Source organism: Pecten maximus, unplaced genomic scaffold, assembly GCF_902652985.1.
Source record: "Pecten maximus unplaced genomic scaffold, xPecMax1.1, whole genome shotgun sequence".
Taxonomy (NCBI): Eukaryota; Metazoa; Mollusca; class Bivalvia; order Pectinida; family Pectinidae; genus Pecten; species Pecten maximus.
Window position 1 is genome coordinate 1 of NW_022979275.1, and position 23,423 is coordinate 23,423.

Sequence of the window (23,423 nt, forward strand, 5' to 3'; positions counted from 1 at the left end):
TAACCATATAGAAATGATCGAGCTTTAATCACTATGTCCATTTGATATTTTGTAGTACAATTACCTCTGATGCGTGCCGATAGTACTGTTAGTCCCAAGAAGGAAGTACATCACTATTCCTTTGTGTACATCGCCCATCCCCGCGCCGTCACAGGTTTCTCTTGGAGGAAAACAAGCAAGTACATGCCGAGGTAAGATACATGTGTCCATATCATTGATAATAAACAGCAACATTGAAAAACGTGTGTAAACTGTAAAACACTTAAATATACTGGCTGTTCATTATCATTGTTGATATTTTACTCATGTATTAAATGAAATAGGAGATAAATAGCTTAAGATACAGTCGTGAATGTATTACAGCAGTATATGTATCTAGTCCTGAAATGGTCAGACTTTTCTCCGGGTCAGTTGTGAGGATTACATCAATTTTACCAGAGTCAAACATTGTTTATGTGGGGTAAGAAAAAGTTTGAGTTATCATGAGTATTTGAGTTATATTCTATGTAGAGATATCAGAGAGATGGAGTAACTTAGAGTGTTTGAGATATCAGAGTTTCACTGTACCTAGAAAAGCATAATTTAAAAGGTCTTGTTGATGTGAACAAGTTATATTGGGGTTTTTTTTCGTAGGGGCTCGGTGGCCAACATGCTTGTGACATCCTGTGCTGATAATGTCTGTCGACTGTGGTGTGAAACCATCCTTCCTGATGATGGACTCGTTGACCTTGAACAATTTGATCCTGCCACGACCTCCGAAAGAAAGTTTCATACTCACCGACATAAAAAACGCTTCATGCAACGTCTTAAAACCATCAGGTAAGTAGAGATTAGATAGAAAGAAGAAAGGAAATGAGGTAAAAATCAATCTAAAGTTTAATCGAACAAATATCTGAGATAAAATAAGGTAAACCAATCAGCATATGACTTTCAAAAGACGCCCTTTGTTTAACTTACTTTCTGAGATGATAGTAGGGAAAGAACGAATTGAATTTGGAGCCTACAAGCGTATCCGTCATAGCACAGTGGTATTTATAGGATTTCTATTCATTACTAACCGGTAGTATAACAACTAACCAAATAGTTTCTAGATTTGTTAGTGCGATGTTGTTATCTGGTAGAAGTAGTTCTATTACAGAAAAGCTCTTTGACTTTGGAATATAATGTTCAATATTCTAAATCCACATACTAATAAAACAACCTGTCTCTCTTTCATACTAACATTGTGTTGTGGTTGTTTATATTTGACATAACACACTTAGCTTATACTGTAATGAATCTTAAATTCAAACCAACTATTTTTACGTTTCCAGAATTTGTTTTTCTTGTGGTATAAATTGGGCCAAATATTGGTTTTTGTGCTCCATTTTCTTCTTCAATAATTCCTAACAGTATTTGAATTACCGGTATATTCAACCTTATATTTCCCCAGCAGATGTAAATCAAATTTTAACTATGACTCAGTTTCTGCCATTAGGTAATAAGCCCACCTGTGGCTAGTGCAGTTCATTAGACATGTCAATAAAAACAAGCTTATCTTTATTTTAGCTGAAGTTTTTGTGTTGGACACTTGGGCATATTATAAATGATTTAGATAATTCTCATGTTAATCATCGGGAAACTACATCTTGTTCTCTAAAACAGTATTGTAGAACAGGAGTTCACCGCCAGTAGGCAAGTGACTTTTATCAACCTTGAGAACCTTTGGTTGTGGTATTCCAATATTTTTCATTAGCAGTATGTTTATTTCAATCAGTATGGTTATGGGATGAAAATTACAATTCAACTTGTTAGGACAAATACAAAAATATCATGTAAATAGATAAATAGCTATATAATAATAAATTAAAATCAAAATTCATTTTTTGTATATCACTTAAAGGTGAGAGGTTTGTTATAATTGACTCAAAAGAATTGAAAATTATGACATTTTTTGAAGTTTAAATGGCATGTGATGTGGATATTGAATGTGTTAATTTTGATATTTTCTTTTCTCTCCTACAAGACTTCACACACACTTCTTTGAAAGGTATGCTGTTAATTGTATTGCTGCCTTCTACAACTGTCATTGTTGTGTATGCTATTTTGATAATCCAGCATTCATATATACCTATTTATTACATATCAGTGTAACAAAGTCAATTATTTTTGTCCCTTTTTTGTGTACTTACTTGTATATAAAGTCCTGATTCTGTGTCCGTATGATTGAGCAACATCCACATCCACTAGTGAGTAATCCACTCAGTAAGGTCTATAGGACTGGGGTATTGAGTAATCCACTCAGTAAGGTCTGTAGGACTGGGGTATTGAGTTATCCACTCAGTAAGGTCTGTAGGACTGGAGTATTGAGTTATCCACTCAGTAAGGTCTGTAGGACTGGGGTATTGAGTTATCCACTCAGTAAGGTCTGTAGGACTGGGGTATTGAGTAATCCACTCAGTAAGGTCTGTAGGACTGGGGTATTGAGTAATCCACTCAGTAAGGTCTGTAGGACTGGGGTATTGAGTAATCCACTCAGTAAGGTCTGTAGGACTGGGGTATTGAGTTATCCACTTAGTAAGGTCTGTAGGACTGGGGTATTGAGTTATCCACTTAGTAAGGTCTGTAGGACTGGGGTATTGAGTAATCCACGCAGAAAGGTCTGTAGGACTGGGGTATTGAGTAATCCCCTCAGTAAGGTATGTAGGACTGGGGTATTGAGGTATCCACTCAGTAAGGTCTATAGGACTGGGGTATTGAGTAATCAACTCATTAAGGTCTGTAGGACTGGGTTATTGAGTAATCCACTCAGTAAGGTCTGTAGGACTGGGGTATTGAGGTATCCACTCAGTAAGGTCTGTAGGACTGGGGTATTGAGTTATCCACTTAGTAAGGTTTATAGGACTGGGGTATTGAGTAATCCACTTAGTAAGGTCTATAGGACTGGGTATTGAGTAATCCACTCAGTAAGGTCTGTAGGACTGGGGTATTGAGTAATCCACTCAGTAAGGTCTGTAGGACTGGGGTATTGAGTTATCCACTCAGTAAGGTCTGTAGGACTGGGGTATTGAGTTATCCACTTAGTAAGGTTTATAGGACTGGGGTATTGAGTAATCCACTTAGTAAGGTCTATAGGACTGGGGTATTGAGTAATCCACTCAGTAAGGTCTGTAGGACTGGGGTATTGAGTAATCCACTCAGTAAGGTCTGTAGGACTGGGGTATTGAGTTATCCACTTAGTAAGGTTTATAGGACTGGGGTATTGAGTAATCCACTTAGTAAGGTCTATAGGACTGGGTATTGAGTTATCCACTTAGTAAGGTCTATAGGACTGGGGTATTGAGTTATCCACTCAGTAAGGTCTGTAGGACTGGGTATTGAGTAATCCACTTAGTAAGGTCTATAGGACTGGGGTATTGAGGTATCCACTCAGTAAGGTCTGTAGGACTGGGTATAGAGTAATCCACTTAGTAAGGTCTATAGGACTGGGGTATTGAGTAATCCACTCAGTAAGGTCTGTAGGACTAATGTATTGAGTTATCCACTCAGTAAGGTCTGTAGGACTGGGTATTGAGTAATCCACTCAGTAAGGTCTGTAGGACTGGGGTATTGAGTAACCCACTTAGTAAGGTCTGTAGGACTGGGGTATTGAGTAATCCACTCAGTAAGGTCTGTAGGACTGGGGTATTGAGGTATCCACTCAGTAAGGTCTGTAGGACTGGGGTATTGAGTAATCCACTCAGTAAGGTCTGTAGGACTGGGGTATTGAGGTATCACCTCAGTAAGGTCTGTAGGACTGGGGTATTGAGTAATCCACTCAGTAAGGTCTGTAGGACTGGGGTATTGAGTTATCCACTCACTAAGGTGTATAGGACTGGGGTATTGAGTAATCCACTCAGTAATGTCTGTAGGACTGGGGTATTGAGTAATCCACTCAGTAAGGTCTATAGGACTGGGGTATTGAGTAATCCACTCAGTAAGGTCTGTAGGACTGGGGTATTGAGTAATCCACTCAGTAAGGTCTGTAGGACTGGGGTATTGAGTAATCCACTCAGTAAGGTCTGTAGGACTGAGGTATTGAGGTATCCACTCAGTAAGGTCTGTAGGACTAGGGTATTGAGGTATCCACTCAGTAAGGTCTGTAGGACTAGGGTATTGAGGTTTCAGTAAGGTCTGTAGGACTGGGGTATTGAGGTTTCAGTAAGGTCTGTAGGACTGGGGTATTGAGGTATCCACTCAGTAAGGTCTGTAGGACTGGGGTATTGAGTTATCCACTCAGTAAGGTCTATAGGACTGGGGTATTGAGTAATCCACTCAGTAAGGTCTGTAGGACTGGGGTATTGAGTAATCCACTCAGTAAGGTCTGTAGTACTGGGGTATTGAGTAATCCACTCAGTAAGGTCTGTAGGACTGGGGTATTGAGTAATCCACTCAGTAAGGTCTGTAGGACTGGAGTATTGAGGTATCCACTCAGTAAGGTCTGTAGGACTGGGGTATTGAGGTATCCACTCAGTAAGGTCTGTAGGACTGGGGTATTTAGTAATCAGTAAGGTCTGTAGGACTGGGGTGTTGAGTTATCCACTCAGTAAGGTCTGTAGGACTCGGGTATTGAGGTATCCACTCAGTAAGGTCTGTAGGACTGGGGTATTTAGTAATCAGTAAGGTCTGTAGGACTGGGGTATTGAGGTATCCACTCAGTAAGGTCTGTAGGACTGGGGTATTGAGTAATCCACTCAGTAATGTCTGTAGGACTGGGGTATTGAGGTATCCACTCAGTAAGGTCTGTAGGACTGGGGTATTGAGTAATCCACTCAGTAAGGTCTGTAGGACTGGGGTATTGAGTAATCCACTCAGTAAGGTCTGTAGGACTGGGGTATTGAGTAATCCACTCAGTAAGGTCTATAGGACTGGGGTATTGAGTAATCAGTAAGGTCTATAGGACTGGGGTATTGAGTAATCCACTCAGTAAGGTCTGTAGGACTGGGGTATTGAGTAATCCACTCAGTAAGGTGTATAGGACTGGGGTATTGAGTTATCCACTCAGTAAGGTCTGTAGGACTGGGGTATTGAGTAATCAGTAAGGTCTATAGGACTGGGGTATTGAGTAATCCACTCAGTAAGGTCTATAGGACGAGGGTATTGAGTAATCCACTCAGTAAGGTCTGTAGGACTGGGGTATTGAGTTATCCACTCAGTAAGGTCTGTAGGACTGGGGTATTGAGTAATCCACTTAGTAAGGTCTGTAGGACTGGGGTATTGAGGTATCCACTCAGTAAGGTCTATAGGACTGGGGTATTGAGTTATCCACTCAGTAAGGTCTGTAGGACTGAGGTATTGAGTTATCCACTTAGTAAGGTCTATAGGACTGGGGTATTGAGTAATCCACTCAGTAAGGTCTGTAGGACTAGGGTATTGAGTTATCCACTCAGTAAGGTCTGTAGGACTGGGGTATTGAGTAATCCACTCAGTAAGGTCTGTAGGACTGGGGTATTGAGTTATCCACTCAGTAAGGTCTGTAGGACTGGGGTATTGAGTAATCCACTCAGTAAGCTCTGTAGGACTGGGGTATTGAGTTATCCACTTAGTAAGGTCTATAGGACTGGGGTATTGAGTAATCCACTCAGTAAGGTCTGTAGGACTGGGGTATTGAGTTATCCACTCAGTAAGGTCTATAGGACTGGGGTATTGAGTAATCCACTCAGTAAGGTCTGTAGGACTGAGGTATTGAGTTATCCACTTAGTAAGGTCTATAGGACTGGGGTATTGAGTAATCCACTCAGTAAGGTCTGTAGGACTGGGGTATTGAGTTATCCACTCAGTAAGGTCTGTAGGACTGGGGTATTGAGTAATCAGTAAGGTCTGTAGGACTGGGGTATTGAGTAATCCACTCAGTAAGGTCTGTAGGACTGGGGTATTGAGTTATCCACTCAGTAAGGTCTATAGGACTGGGGTATTGAGGTATCCACTCAGTAAGGTATATATGACTGGGGTATTGAGTTATCCACTCAGTAAGGTCTATAGGACTGGGGTATTGAGTAATCCACTCAGTAAGGTCTATAGGACTGGGGTATTGAGTAATCCACTCAGTAAGGTCTGTAGGACTGGGGTATTGAGTAATCCACTCAGTAAGGTATGTAGGACTGGGGTATTGAGTAATCCACTCAGTAAGGTCTGTAGGACTAGGGTATTGAGTAATCCACTCAGTAAGGTCTGTAGGACTGGGGTATTGAGTAATCCACTCAGTAAGGTCTATAGGACTGGGGTATTGAGTAATCCACTCAGTAAGGTCTATAGGACTGGGATATTGAGTAATCCACTCAGTAAGGTCTGTAGGACTGGGGTATTGAGTAATCCACTCAGTAAGGTCTGTAGGACTGGGGTATTGAGTAATCCACTCAGTAAGGTCTGTAGGACTGGGGTATGGAGTTATCCACTCTGTAAGGTATATATGACTGGGGTATTGAGTAATCCACTCAGTAAGGTCTGTAGGACTGGGGTATTGAGTAATCCATTCAGTAAGATCTGTAGGACTGGGGTATTGAGGTATCCACTCAGTAAGGTCTGTAGGACTGGGGTATTGAGGTATCAGTAAGGTCTATAGGACTGGGGTATTGAGTAATCCATTCAGTAAGGTCTGTAGGACTGGGGTATTGAGGTATCAGTAAGGTCTATAGGACTGGGTATTGAGTAATCCATTCAGTAAGATCTGTAGGACTGGGGTATTGAGGTATCCACTCAGTAAGGTCTGTAGGACTGGGGTATTGAGTAATCCACTCAGTAAGGTCTGTAGGACTGGGGTATTGAGTAATCCACTCAGTAAGGTCTGTAGGACTGGGGTATTGAGTAATCAGTAAGGTCTGTAGGACTGGGGCATTGAGTAATCCACTCAGTAAGGTCTGTAGGACTGGGGTATTGAGTATTCCACTCACTCAGGTATATAGGACTGGGGTATTGAGTAATCCACTCAGTAAGGTCTGTAGGACTGGGGTATTGAGTAATCCACTCAGTAAGGTCTATAGGACTGGGGTATTGAGTAATCCACTCAGTAAGATCTGTAGGACTGGGGTATTGAGGTATCCACTCAGTAAGGTCTGTAGGACTGGGGTATTGAGTAATCAGTAAGGTCTATATGACTGGGGTATTGAGTAATCCACTCAGTAAGGTCTATAGGACTGGGGTATTGAGTAATCCACTCACTCAGGTCTATAGGACTGGGGTATTGAGTAATCCACTCAGTAAGGTCTGTAGGACTGGGGTATTGAGGTATCCACTCAGTAAGGTCTGTAGGACTAGGGTATTGAGTAATCCACTCAGTAAGGTCTGTAGGACTGGGGTATTGAGGTATCCACTCAGTAAGGTCTGTAGGACTGGGGTATTGAGTAATCAGTAAGGTCTATATGACTGGAGTATTGAGTAATCCACTCAGTAAGGTCTATAGGACTGGGGTATTGAGTAATCCACTCACTCAGGTCTATAGGACTGGGGTATAGAGTAATCCACTCAGTAAGGTCTGTAGGACTGGGGTATTGAGTAATCCACTCAGTAAGGTCTATAGGACTGGGGTATTGAGTAATCCACTCAGTAAGGTCTGTAGGACTGGGGTATTGAGGTATCCACTCAGTAAGGTATATATGACTGGGGTATTGAGTAATCCACTCAGTAAGGTCTGTAGGACTGGGGTATTGAGATATCCACTCAGTAAGGTTGATAGGACTGGGGTATTGAGTAATCAGTAAGGTCTGTAGGACTGGGGTATTGAGTAATCCACTCAGTAAGGTCTGTAGGACTGGGGTATTGAGTAATCCACTCAGTAAGGTCTATAGGACTGGGGTATTGAGTAATCCACTCAGTAAGGTCTGTAGGACTGGGGTATGGAGTTATCCACTCTGTAAGGTCTGTAGGACTGGGGTATTGAGTAATCCACTTAGTAAGGTCTGTAGGACTGGGGTATTGAGTAATCCACTCAGTAAGGTCTGTAGGACTGGGGTATTGAGTAATCCACTCAGTAAGGTCTGTAGGACTGGGGTGTTGAGTAATCCACTCAGTAAGGTCTGTAGGACTGGAGTATTGAGTAATCCACTCAGTAAGGTCTGTAGGACTGGGGTATTGAGGTATCCACTCAGTAAGGTCTGTAGGACTGGGGTATGGAGTAATCAACTCAGTAAGGTCTATAGGACTGGGGTATTGAGTTATCCACTCAGTAAGGTCTATAGGACTGGGGTATTGAGTAATCCACTCAGTAAGGTCTGTAGGACTGGGGTATTGGGGTATCCACTCAGTAAGGTCTGTAGGACTGGGGTATTGAGGTATCCACTCAGTAAGGTCTGTAGGACTGGGGTATTGAGTAATCCACTCACTCAGGTCTATAGGACTGGGGTATTGAGTAATCAACTCAGTAAGGTCTATAGGACTGGGGTATTGAGTAATCCACTCAGTAAGGTCTATAGGACTGGGGTATTGAGTTATCCACTCAGTAAGGTCTATAGGACTGGGGTATTGAGTTATCCACTCAGTAAGGTCTGTAGGACTGGGGTATTGAGTAATCCACTCAGTAAGGTCTGTAGGACTGGGGTATGGAGTAATCCACTCAGTAAGGTCTGTAGGACTGGGGTATGGAGTAATCCACTCAGTAAGGTCTGTAGGACTGGGGTATTGAGTTATCCACTCAGTAAGGTCTGTAGGACTGGGGTATTGAGTAATCCACTCAGTAAGGTCTATATGACTGGGGTATTGAGTAATCCACTCAGTAAGGTCTGTAGGACTGGGGTATTGAGGTATCCACTCAGTAAGGTCTGTAGGACTGGGGTATTGAGGTATCCACTCAGTAAGGTCTGTAGGACTGGGGTATTGAGGTATCCACTCAGTAAGGTCTGTAGGACTGGGGTATTGAGGTATCCACTCAGTAAGGTCTGTAGGACTGGGGTATTGAGTAATCCACTCAGTAAGGTCTGTAGGACTGGGGTATTGAGTAATCCACTCAGTAAGGTCTGTAGGACTGGGGTATTGAGTAATCCACTCAGTAAGGTCTGTAGGACTGGGGTATTGAGTAATCAGTAAGGTCTATAGGACTGGGGTATTGAGTAATCAGTAAGGTCTATAGGACTGGGGTATTGAGTAATCAGTAAGGTCTGTAGGACTGGGGTATTGAGTAATCAGTAAGGTCTATAGGACTGGGGTATTGAGTAATCCACTCAGTAAGGTCTGTAGGACTGGGGTATTGAGGTATCCACTCAGTAAGGTCTGTAGGACTGGGGTATTGAGTTATCCACTTAGTAAGGTCTGTAGGACTGGGGTATTGAGTAATCCACTCAGTAAGGTCTATAGGACTGGGGTATTGAGGTATCCACTCAGTAAGGTCTGTAGGACTGGGGTATTGAGTAATCCACTCAGTAAGGTCTATAGGACTGGGGTATTGAGTAATCCACTCAGTAAGGTCTATAGGACTGGGTATTGAGTAATCCACTCAGTAAGGTCTGTAGGACTGGGGTATTGAGTAATCCACTCAGTAAGGTCTATAGGACTGGGTATTGAGTAATCCACTCAGTAAGGTCTGTAGGACTGGGGTATTGAGTAATCGGTAAGGTCTGTAGGACTGGGGTATTGAGTAATCCACTCAGTAAGGTCTATAGGACTGGGTATTGAGTAATCCACTCAGTAAGGTGTATAGGACTGGGGTATTGAGTAATCCACTCAGTAAGGTCTGTAGGACTAGGGTATTGAGTAATCCACTCAGTAAGGTCTATAGGACTGGGGTATTGAGTAATCCACTCAGTAATGTCTGTAGGACTGGGGTATTGAGTAATCCACTCAGTAAGGTCTATAGGACTGGGTATTGAGTAATCCACTCAGTAAGGTCTATAGGACTGGGTATTGAGGTATCACCTCAGTAAGGTCTGTAGGACTGGGGTATTGAGTAATCCACTCAGTAAGGTCTGTAGGACTGGGGTATTGAGTTATCCACTCAGTAAGGTATGTAGGACTGGGGTATTGAGGTATCCACTCAGTAAGGTCTGTAGGACTGGGGTATTGAGTAATCCACTCAGTAAGGTCTGTAGGACTGGGGTATTGAGTAATCCAATCAGTAAGGTCTATAGGACTGGGGTATTGAGTAATCCACTCAGTAAGCTCTATAGGACTGGGGTATTGAGTAATCCACTCAGTAAGGTCTATAGGACTGGGGTATTGAGTAATCCAATCAGTAAGGTCTATAGGACTGGGGTATTGAGTAATCCACTCAGTAAGGTCTGTAGGACTGGGGTATTGAGTAATCCACTCAGTAAGGTCTGTAGGACTGGGGTATTGAGGTTTCAGTAAGGTCTGTAGGACTGGGGTATTGAGTAATCCACTCAGTAAGGTCTATAGGAGTGGGGTATTGAGTAATCCACTCAGTAAGGTCTATAGGACTGGGGTATTGAGTAATCCACTCAGTAAGGTCTGTAGGACTGGGGTATTGAGTAATCCACTCAGTAAGGTCGGTAGGACTGGGGTATTGAGTAATCCACTCAGTAAGGTCTGTAGGACTGGGTATTGAGTAATCCACTCAGTAAGGTCTGTAGGACTGGGGTATTGAGTAATCAGTAAGGTCTGTAGGACTGGGGTATTGAGTTATCCACTCAGTAAGGTCTGTAGGACTGGGGTATTGAGTAATCCACTCAGTAAGGTCTGTAGGACTGGGGTATTGAGGTATCCACTCAGTAAGGTCTATAGGACTGGGGTATTGAGTTATCCACTCAGTAAGGTCTATAGGACTGGGGTATTGAGTTATCCACTCAGTAAGGTCTGTAGGACTGGGGTATTGAGGTATCCACTCAGTAAGGTCTGTAGGACTGGGGTATTGAGTAATCCACTCAGTAAGGTCTATAGGACTGGGGTATTGAGTTATCCACTCAGTAAGGTCTATAGGACTGGGGTATTGAGTTATCCACTCAGTAAGGTCTGTAGGACTGGGGTATCGAGGTATCCACTCAGTAAGGTGTGTAGGACTGGGGTATTGAGTAATCCACTCAGTAAGGTCTGTAGGACTGGGGTATTGAGTAATCAGTAAGGTCTGTAGGACTGGGGTATTGAGTTATCCACTCAGTAAGGTCTGTAGGACTGGGGTATTGAGTAATCCACTCAGTAAGATCTATAGGACTGGGGTATTGAGTAATCCACTCAGCAAGGTCTGTAGGACTGGGGTATTGAGTAATCCACTCAGTAAGGTCTATAGGACTGGGGTATTGAGTAATCCACTCAGTAAGGTCTGTAGGACTGGGGTATTGAGTAATCCACTCAGTAAGGTCTATAGGACTGGGGTATTGAGTAATCCACTCAGTTAGATCTATAGGACTGGGGTATTGAGTAATCCACTCAGTAAGGTCTGTAGGACTGGGGTACACTCACTCAGGTCTGTAGGACTGGGGTATTGAGTAATCCACTCACTCAGGTCTATAGGACTGGGGTATTGAGTAATCCACTCAGTAAGGTATATAGGACTGGGGTATTGAGTAATCAGTAAGGTCTATAGGACTGGGGTATTGAGTAATCCACTCAGTAGAGTCTGTAGGACTGGGGTATTGAGGTATCCACTCAGTAAGGTATATATGACTGGGGTATTGAGTAATCCACTCAGTAAGGTCTGTAGGACTGGGGTATTGAGTAATCCACTTAGTAAGGTCTACAGGACTGGGGTATTGAGTAATCCACTCAGTAAGGTCTGTAGGACTGGGGTATTGAGTAATCCACTCAGTAAGGTCTGTAGGACTGGGGTATTGAGTAATCCACTCAGTAAGGTCTGTAGGACTGGGGTATTGAGTAATCCACTCAGTAAGGTCTGTAGGACTGGGGTACACTCAGTAAGGTCAGTAGGACTAGGGTATTGAGGTATCCACTCAGTGAGGTCTGTAGGACTGGGGTATTGAGTTATCCACTCAGTAAGGTCTGTAGGACTGGGGTATTGAGTAATCCACTTAGTAAGGTCTATAGGACTGGGGTATTGAGTAATCCACTCACTCAGGTCTATAGGACTGGGGTATTGAGTAATCCACTCAGTAAGGTCTATAGGACTGGAGTATTGAGTAATCCACTCAGTAAGGTCTGTAGGACTGGGGTATCGAGTAATCCACTCAAGGTCTGTAGGACTGGGTTATTGAGTAATCCACTCAGTAAGGTCTGTAGGACTGGGGTATTGAGGTATCCACTCAGTAAGGTCTATAGGACTGGGGTATTGAGGTATCCACTCAGTAAGGTCTGTAGGACTGGGGTATTGAGGTATCCACTCAGTAAGGTCTATAGGACTGGGGTATTGAGTTATCCACTCAGTAAGGTCTATAGGACTGGGGTATTGAGGTATCCACTCAGTAAGGTCTATAGGACTGGGGTATTGAGTTATCCACTCAGTAAGGTCTGTAGGACTGGGGTATTGAGGTATCCACTCAGTAAGGTCTGTAGGTCTAAGGTATTGAGTTATCCACTCAGTAAGGTCTGTAGGACTGGGGTATTGAGGTATCCACTCAGTAAGGTCTGTAGGACTGGGGTACTGAGTTATCCACTCAGTAAGGTCTATAGGACTGGGGTATTGAGTAATCCACTCAGTAAGGTCTGTAGGACTGGGGTATTGAGTAATCCACTCAGTAAGGTATGTAGGACTGGGGTATTGAGTAATCCACTCAGTAAGGTCTGTAGGACTGGGTATTGAGTAATCTGTGCACAAGTGCCATGAATGATTCAGCGAGTCTGTCTGTATAGCACTAAACTTGTGTACATGATAACCCTGATAGCTCTTCCATTGATTTAGTTCATTATCATATTATTCACCCCGTAGTATCATAATATTTGATTTACCTGCTTTTTGGTGCTGGTTAAAAATGGTAAAAAATCACTACATACAATCAAGTAGTTTAACATAGTTTACTAATGAGGGACACATACCTCTCTATGTGATCCCTACTCATGATCAACTTTCTTTTATATTTTCTGCAAAATCGCTTTGAAATCCCCCAAAATGGTCCAGTACCTCTAGATTTGGGACCAACATAAGTATGAAAAAAGGGAACATAGATTTTGATAAAGATATCAAAGGCCATAATTTATAGGGTTTTATCTTAAAAGTCTTTTTCTTTTCTGTTTAGCTTATTTTGTTTGTAAGTCAGCATTGTCTTGATGCCAGGCTCAAGGACATTATGCAATAGAATTTTGTTTTTATTTTACTGCATGCTGATTGGTTATCAATTTGAAAATAAAGCCTAATTCAATTTTCGAAAAGACGTACAGTACACTATATCAGTCTACTCCTGACCAGTTGTTAAACGTCTACAACTGATATGATGTCCAATAATTTTCACTGCTGCAGGATTTACCATGTGGAAGATGAAATTTGATTTTTAGGATTAATGTACTTTTAGGATTAATGTATTTTCAGTATGCAGTACATTCAAGCTTTTAGTCCAATTTGTTTGGAAACTGTTTGCATCTTTATGAAGACTGCAGTTAAATGACAAGGCTAAATCTTTCTGTTGATTGGCTCAATAGAAACATTTTAGTTGTTTAATTGCTTTTGAGTGAACAGTTGTTTAAGTGGCAAATTTTCTGTTAACTTGACTGGCTGATTCCCTGATTTAGATAACTATTTTTTTGTTTTTTATTTGTTTTGTTTTTTGTTTTGTTTTTTGCTCCAGTTCTGAGGTGGTACTTTGATGAGCTTAGACATTGTAGTTGACATTTTGGCTAAGACTATGTACAGTTGATATTTTGATGGCTTGAACGGCAAAAAGATTCATTTCAATTGATAGGTTGAATGTCTGAATACTGTATTGTAAAGATTTGATTAGTTGAATGTCTGAATTCTGCAGTGAAAAGATTTGATTGGTTGAATGTCTGAATTCTGCAGTTTAAAGATTTGTTTAGTTGAATGTCTGAATTCTGCAGTGAAAAGATTTGATTGGTTGAATGACTGAATTCTGCAGTTTAAAGATTTGTTTAGTTGAATGTCTGAATTCTGTATTGTAAAGATTTCATTAGTTGAATGTCTGAATTCTGCAGTTTAAAGATTTGTTTAGTTGAATGTCTGAATTCTGCAGTGAAAAGATTTGATTGGTTGAATGACTGAATTCTGCAGTTTAAAGATTTGTTTAGTTGAATGTCTGAATTCTGTATTGTAAAGATTTCATTAGTTGAATGTCTGAATTCTGCAGTTTAAAGATTTGTTTAGTTGAATGTCTGAATTCTGCAGTGAAAAGATTTGATTGGTTGAATGTCTGAATTCTGTATTGTAAAGATTTGATTGGTTGAATGTCTGAATTCTGTATTGTAAAGATTTGATTGGTTGAATGTCTGACCTCTGTATAGTAAAGATTTGGTTGGTTGAATGTCTGAATTCTGTATTGTAAAGATTTGATTGGTTGAATGTCTGACCTCTGTATTGTAAAGATTTGTTTGGTTGAATGTCTGACCTCTGTATAGTAAAGATTTGATTGGTTGAATGTCTAATATTATCAACAGTTGATTCTGTAATAGACTTTTATTCATATCATTGAGATTTTTTTGGCCAGCTGGTTAAGTTGCTATGACGGTGTGATTCAGTGGTTTATGGCCAGCTGGTTCAGTTGCTATGACGGTGTGATTCAGTGGTTTATGGCCAGCTGGTTCAGTTGCTATGACGGTGTGATTCAGTGGTTTATGGCCAGCTGGTTAAGTTGCTACGACGGTGTGATTCAGTTGTTTCCTTCTTCTGTTGCTCCTCAATTCTATGTCGCTTTAGCTTCTTTGTGATCCTTGTGTGACTGTTAGTGGGCCATGTTATAAGCTATCAGCTTCACGGCAGAGTGAGCAAGCTTTTATTTTGCTGTATTTGTTTGACAGAAGAACCTTCTAAATAAAATGTCACTTGAATAATTTAAGCATTGTAGATATTCGATTTATGTTTCAAACATGAATGTCAAAATTGTAAGTGGTTACTGCAGGTCAGATAATGATTCGCTAAATACAGTTTGTTTATGATGAACTAGTCGAGTGCTTTATGATATTTGATCCCTAGTAAGAACGGTACAGTGAGAGGGATGACGTTTGTACATTTTTAATTCTGACTTTTCGTAATCTTGAACAAAAAATAATTCCACAGTAAATTGTGAATGCTATTGATTGATGAACTATCAGCTGCTGTTAAATATAACATTGATGTTGAACAGTTGCATTACAATATAACATTCTAAAGTTTCATTTATAGAATACTATACATATAAGAATGTGTGTATTTTTTCAAGGCTTCTGTCTTTCTTTCTCCCATTTTCTCTCTTTCCTGTATGTCACTGTTGTGTTCTGTCTGTATCTTGTTAGCAATCCCGACACGACCCCAAATTCTCAGTCAGACTCTCCGGACAACGACCTTGAGGAGACGAGCCCTGAGGAGGAAAGGTCACGTGTTACGTCTTTTCACTGCCATTTTCAGTTTAAGCTGATCGTACAATAACAGCATGCCATGTTGGGGCTTATCATAGGGTATAGGGACGTAAAAAGGGGGAGGTGCTTCAAGGATAGATATTTGCTTTTGGTATAGAATCACAATTTAATTTAAAGTTAAATATATGCAAATATATAAGAAGCTGAAGAGGACAGAAAGGCTTGTGGTTAATGTTGGTTTTTCTTTTCTTTTTCATATATCTATCCTTCGCAAGAACTTCACTTTATTAAATTTTGCAAATATATATTCAATATTAATATTTTTATAAATGTTTATTGATTTTATTTATTGTTAACTATATTCAAGTTTTAATTGTTTTTTTATTAATCATCATATCACCGATGTATACAATAATGATTTACCTTATATGCATTCACTGAGCTTTTGGCCCAACTTCCATTTAGTCTAGATAAAAATTTTGATGCAGATGACATAGAAAACACATGTATTTCCAAATATAGTGATTACACTGTTAAAAAGTTATAGCATGAAAGATCATGGAAAATCATTCCATAAAAAAATCCTCGGTGATTACTTAAAAGATAAATACTGATTTGTTTTGTACTGTTTCTCACATTAGGTTAAGATCTTTAGAGTTTCTGAAAATGTCCGTCTTGTTAGATGGCAGGTGTAGATGTTAAGATCATGTAGATCTACCATAAACATCAGACATATAGGTAAAACAATTTAAATTTTCTCAGGTGTTTCATTATTGAGTATTCTTATACCGTAATACGATGGGATATATACTGCTAAGTACATCATTTAGCATCTTACCCCACATCATCAGATGGTGGGCTCAGGCTGTTCAAATCAATCTTCGTCAATGGTCTGGCCCCTAACACACCTTGTTATCAATATTTCTTGAGAACTACATCTGACATAAAGGACTTTTCTCAGATTTCATAGGTAAGTTTAAGTTTGTTATTACTATTTCCTGAAATCCTCTTCAAGGATCTTTCTCAAATTTCATAGGTAGGATCATTATTTAGACTGACTGGAAAACAAAATGGATGACAGGCAGCCATCTTGAATTTTGAGTGTTGAAGTTTGTTTTCGCTTTTTTTCCCCTCTCCAATACATGTGTGTCCTCTTAGTCTGGAGTTGTGATATTGAATTTGGAGACTGATCCGAAGGCAAAATGGATGACAGGCAGCCATTTTGAATTTCAAGTATTGAAACTTTTCAGAAAGTTCTTCATTATTCTTTCTCAAATTTCATGGTTAGATTCCCCGTGATTTAGAAGATTCTCCTTGTTTCCAAATGATTTAGAGGAAAAGAGGAAAGAGAAGAAAAGGAGAAAAAATCAGTCTGGTATAGAACATGTAAAGATCACTTAATGGTGGGTGCCGAGATCCCTTTGGGATCTCTTATGTTGATGATAAAGCACATACAGGCTCCTCACCTGAGTCTGAGATGATACAAGTATCACACAAGTAATTCACTAACCAGTATGTAGATTCTTAATTAGTGATTAATACTAGAAAGAAGGTTTTTAAAACTTCAACATGTTTCTTTGTATTTTGTAGTTTTTTAGGTCACCTGAGACAAAGTTTCTAGTGACCTATTCTTATCCCCTTTTGTCCGTCGCCGTGCGTCGTCCGTCCTTAAACAATTTACATTTTCGACTTCTTCTACAAAACCCCTAAACCAAATTCAATGAAATTTGGCAGGAAGCTTCTATGGCTGAAGGTGAACCAAAATTGTAAATTATATGGTCCCCACCCCCCAGGGGCCTGAGGGGCGGGGCTAAAAAGGGTCAAATTGACTAAAACTTAAAAAATCTTCTTCTCTACTCTCAGATATGTTGGAATCAAACACTCTTCATAGATGGAAGGGTCTTAAGGTGCTTTACCAAATTGTAAATTTCATGAACCAGGGGTCTCACGTTTGCCCCTGGGGAGGGGGTAAACTTTACTATAGTTTATATAGGGAAATCACATTTTTGACTTTTATTTGTTTTATTTCTATTGGAATTCATTCTAATTTGGTAAACATTGTCAGCATGGGATGACAGTTTGATGGCATGAACATGTTGGTCCTGACTGACACCCAGGGGCTGATGGGCGGGGCTAAAAAGGACCAAATTGACTGAAATTTCAAAAATCTTCTTCTCTACTCTCAGATATGATGGAATCAAATACACTTCATAGATGGCAAGGTCTGAAGGTGCTTTACCAAAATTGTGAATTTATTGACCCTGGGGTCTCAAGTTTGCCCCTGGGGAGGGGGTAAACTTTACTATAGTTTATATATGGAAATCACATTTTTAACTATAATTTGTTTGATTTCCATTGGAATTCATTCTAATTTGGTTAATATTATCAGCTTGGGATGGCAGATTGAGGGTATGCACATGTTGGCCCTTTCTGACCCCAAGGGGCTGATTGGCGGGGCTAAAAAGGGTCAAATTGACTGAAATTTCAAAAATCTTCTTTTCAGACCGAAATAAAGTAGAATCAAATACTGTTTATAGATGGAAGGGTCTTAAGGTGCTTTACTAAAATTATGAATTTCATGACCCTGGGGCCACACATTTACCCCTGGGGAGGGGGTAAATTTTACTATAGTTTGTATTGGGAAATCACATTTTTTGACTATGATTTATTTCATTTCTATTGGAATTCATTCTAATTTGGTTCACATTATCAGCTTGGGATGGTAGTTTGATGGTATGCACATGTTGGCCCTGACTGACCCTGAGGGGCTGATGGGCGGGGCTAAAAAGGGTCAAATTGACTGAAATTTCAAAAATCTTCTTCTCAAGACCCAATTGCAAATAATTAATGGTAGAATCAAATACTCTTCATAGGTGGGAGAGTCTTATGGTGCTTTACTAAATTTATGAATTTCATGACCCTGGGGTCACAAGTTTGCCCCTGGGGAGGGGGTAAATTTTACTATAGTTTATATAGGGAAATTACATTTTTGACTGATTTGTTTGATTTCTATTGGAATTCATTCTAACTTGGTTAACATTTTCAGCATGGAATGAAAGTTTGATAATATGCATATGTTGGCCCTGACTGACCCCTAGGGGCTGATGTGCGGGACAAAAAGGGTCAATTCAATTAACTGAAATATTTCAAATCTCAGGTGACCGTTAAGGCCCATTGGCCTTTTGTTTCATAATGTGTAACTTTTTTTTTTTTTTTTTGAAATTTTACAAATTTTACCTTATATTCCATTACAGCCTATTGTAGCTAAGTGTTCCATGATGTAGTTTAGGTATTTCATCATACTAGGGCCTGAATTAATTTTATGTAAGGTACAAACATTGGATTTGTAATGATGGTTTAGGGCGTTATGTATTTAGTGTTTCTATACAGAAATCTGAACGGATTGAGGCAAAGACCACCATTATTTACGGCATCTCACTAGAAATTGTCAACAAAATGCTGCAACATTATCCTGTAACAGGCCCATCCTTTTATTTAGAGCCAGAAATTATATTACAGTCCCTGAGGACAATATTTTATTACTGGTATATAATATTTTAAATTAACTTCTAACCTGCATCCCCCCTTCCCCCCCCCCCCCCCATATTATATTACTGGTATATAATATTTTAAATTAACTACTAACCTGCATCCCCCCCCCCCCCCCCCCATTCCTGTCCTCGAGACGTGTAATGAACACCAGTAAACAATTAACAAGTGTTACTGTCTCTAGACTTCTAAATGTTAACTTGATTAATGAAAAAGTTGAACTTTAAACATTTACATCTTGAGTACTCCTAAATCAATGTTAAATTTTATCAAAATAAACTGATTTAGTTTGGCGTGGTTCATTGTGGAAAATCAATGACAGATTTTGTTATTTCAATGACAGGTTTTATGTAGGATGTAGAAGATTGTTTGATAATTGATTTAGAATATGAAATCTTTGGATTAGGTTACTGTACACAATAAGATAAAGGTCTCCGAGGTAACCCCATTATTTCCCGTAATTCTGTTTGGCGTCTTTACCCTTCAGTGATATGCCTGTTTGTGTATTGTAGTCTCTCTTTCCATTAAGCTATCACTTTTATTTATATTGCTGATGTCTGCAAGAAGTTATTTTCAATATATCATGTGCATGATATATGTTTTTTTTTTTTTAAATTGAGTATAAATGTTGTGCAGTTTTTACAGTTGTTGGATTACACAATGAACCTAAAGCATTGTGCATAATTGTCAGCATGTAGATGTTAATTTGGTATAGGAGAAATTACCATGGAGCGAACACGGTATCATAGGTATTTATCATTTGAAAATTTTAGCAGATAATTATTTGTTCCTTAACGAGTCATCATAAGCCAAGAGAAAATATCTATCTCTCTTTTCACAACAAGCACTTATAATATTTTTATAAAGCACATTTTAGTGTAAATTACACTCATCACATGACCTCTGCATGTTCATCAATTAGCTATCAATTATTTTGGTCAGTGCTTCATTGGCTTTTGGGATATCATTTATGCATAATTGATTTGCTTCGATTTTCATTTGGCTGAAAACTATCATCAATATCTTGTCAATTACAATTATGTCAGTGAAAATAAATTACTGTAAGGTATTTTTTATTCATTTGTTCAACTTGTGAACCTTTTCCCAGAAAACTGGACGTCATTTTTACAATATTATAGAGCTATAACTTTTGTATGTTGTACGCTTTCATAAATATGTCAGAATGAAGAAAGATTTCAGGGATCGTTTAATAAAGATACAGTATATTAATGTCAGAATTGAGAAAGATTTCAGGAATCATTGGACAAAGATACAGTATTTAATGTCAGATTTGAGAAAGATTTCAGGAAATATTTTATTAAGATGCAGTATATTAATGTCAGAATAGAGGAAGATTTCGGGAAACATTGCATAAAGATACAGTATTAATAAACATAGTATATCATAAATGAATTTTCATTTTATGGGATGATGACATCATCAACATTTCACTGTAATATTTTGTGTTTATATCTGTTGCTAAGTAAAAGTCTAACATTATAAACCTTGGATTAAAGTTAGATCACATAGTGGACATCACAACACACCCTACAGATTACATTGTAGTATGGACATCACAACACACCCTACAGATTACATTGTAGTATGGACATCTCAACACACCCTACAGATTACATTGTAGTATGGACATCTCAACACACCCTACAGATTACATTGTAGTATAGACATCACAACACCCCCTACATATTACATTTGTAGTATGGACATCTCAACACACCCTACATATTACATGTGTAGTATGGACATCTCAACACACCCTACAGATTACATTGTAGTATGGACATCTCAACACACCATACAGATTACATTGTAGTACAGACATCTCAACACACCCTACAGATTACATTGTAGTACAGACATCTCAACACACCCTACAGATTACATGTGTAGTATGGACATCTCAACACACCCTACATATTACATGTGTAGTATGGACATCTCAACACACCCTACATATTACATGTGTAGTATGGACATCTCAACACACCCTACAGATTACATTGTAGTATGGACATCTCAACACACCATACAGATTACATTGTAGTACAGACATCTCAACACACCCTACATATTACATTGTAGTACAGACATCTCAACACACCCTACAGATTACATTGTAGTACAGACATCTCATCACACCCTACAGATTACATTGTAGTATGGACATCTCAACACACCCTACAGATTACATTGTAGTATGGACATCACAACACACCCTACAGATTACATTGTAGTATGGACATCTCAACACACCCTACAGGTTACATTGTAGTATGGACATCTCAACACACCCTACAGATTACATTGTAGTATAGACATCTCAACACACCCTACAGATTACATTGTAGTATGGACATCTCAACACACCCTACAGATTACATTGTAGTACGGACATCTCAACACACCCTACAGATTACATTGTAGTATGGACATCTCAACACACCCTACAGATTACATTGTAGTATAGACATTTCAACACACCCTACAAATTACATTGTAGTACAGACATCTCAACACACCCTACAGATTACATTGTAGTATAGACATCTCAACACACCCTACAGATTACATTGTAGTACAGACATCTCAACACACCCTACAGATTACATTGTAGTATGGACATCTCAACACACCCTACAGATTACATTGTAGTATAGACATCTCAACACACCTTACAGATTACATTGTAGTATGGACATCTCAACACACCCTACAGATTACATTGTAGTACAGACATCTCAACACACTCTACAGATTACATTGTAGTATGGACATCTCAACACACCCTACAGATTACATTGTAGTACAGACATCTCAACACACCCTACAGATTACATGTGTAGTACAGACATCTCAACACACCCTACAGATTACATTGTAGTACAGACATCTCAACACACTCTACAGATTACATTGTAGTACAGACATCTCAACACACCCTACAGATTACATGTGTAGTATGGACATCGCAACACCCCCTACATATTACATTTGTAGTATGGACATCTCAACACACCCTACATATTACATGTGTAGTATGGACATCTCAACACACCCTACAGATTACATTGTAGTACAGACATCTCAACACACTCTACAGATTACATGTGTAGTACAGACATCACAACACACCCTACAGATTACATGTGTAGTATGGACATCACAACACACCATACAGATTACATTGTAGTATGGACATCTCAACACACCCTACAGATTACATTGTAGTACAGACATCTCAACACACCCTACAGATTACATTGTAGTATGGACATCTCAACACACCCTACAGATTACATTGTAGTATGGACATCTCAACACACCCTACATATTACATGTGTAGTATGGACATCTCAACACACCCTACAGATTACATTGTAGTACAGACATCTCAACACACCCTACAGATTACATTGTAGTATGGACATCTCAACACACCCTACAGATTACATGTGTAGTATAGACATCTCAACACACCCTACAGATTACATTGTAGTATAGACATCTCAACACACCCTACATATTACATGTGTAGTATGGACATCACAACACCACCCTACATATTACATTGTAGTATGGACATCTCAACACACCCTACATATTACATGTGTAGTATGGACATCACAACACACCCTACAGATTACATTGTAGTATGGACATCTCAACACACCCTACAGATTACATGTGTAGTATAGACATCTCAACACACCCTACAGATTACATTGTAGTACAGACATCTCAACACACCCTACAGATTACATTGTAGTATGGACATCTCAACACACCCTACAGATTACATTGTAGTACAGACATCTCAACACACCCTACAGATTACATTGTAGTATGGACATCTCACACCCCTACAGATACATGATTCAGACATCTCACACACCCTACAGATTACATTGTAGTACAGACATCTCAACACACCCTACAGATTACATTGAAGTACAGACATCTCAACACACCCTACAGATTACATTGTAGTATGGACATCACAACACACCCTACAGATTACATTGTAGTATGAACATCTCAACACACCCTACAGATTACATTGTAGTACAGACATCTCAACACACCTTACAGATTACATTGTAGTATGGACATCACAACACACCCTACATATTACATTGTAGTACAGACATCTCAACACACTCTACAGATTACATTGTAGTATGGACATCTCAACACACCCTACAGATTACATTGTAGTACAGACATCTCAACACACTCTACAGATTACATTGTAGTATGGACATCTCAACACACCCTACAGATTACATGTGTAGTATGGACATCTCAACACACCCTACAGATTACATTGTAGTACAGACATCACAACACACCCTACAGATTACATGTGTAGTATGGACATCTCAACACACCCTACAGATTACATTGTAGTACAGACATCTCAACACACTCTACAGATTACATGTGTAGTACAGACATCACAACACACCCTACAGATTACATGTGTAGTATGGACATCACAA

At 39.5% G+C, this 23,423-nt stretch overlaps 1 protein-coding gene across 1 annotated transcript in view; it reads left to right on the forward strand.

Moving 5' to 3' along the window:
• Positions 1-55: 55 nt before the first annotated feature.
• The window catches only part of LOC117318429 (dmX-like protein 2), a gene marked incomplete at both ends in the record, with an annotated part of 28,796 nt that continues 5,428 nt past the window's right edge, over positions 56-23,423 (forward strand). Inside the window, 2 exons of the mRNA XM_033873418.1 lie at positions 56-191; positions 634-819. Of these exons, the coding sequence (XP_033729309.1) occupies positions 56-191; positions 634-819 (322 nt within the window). The remainder of the gene's footprint in view (positions 192-633; positions 820-23,423) is intronic.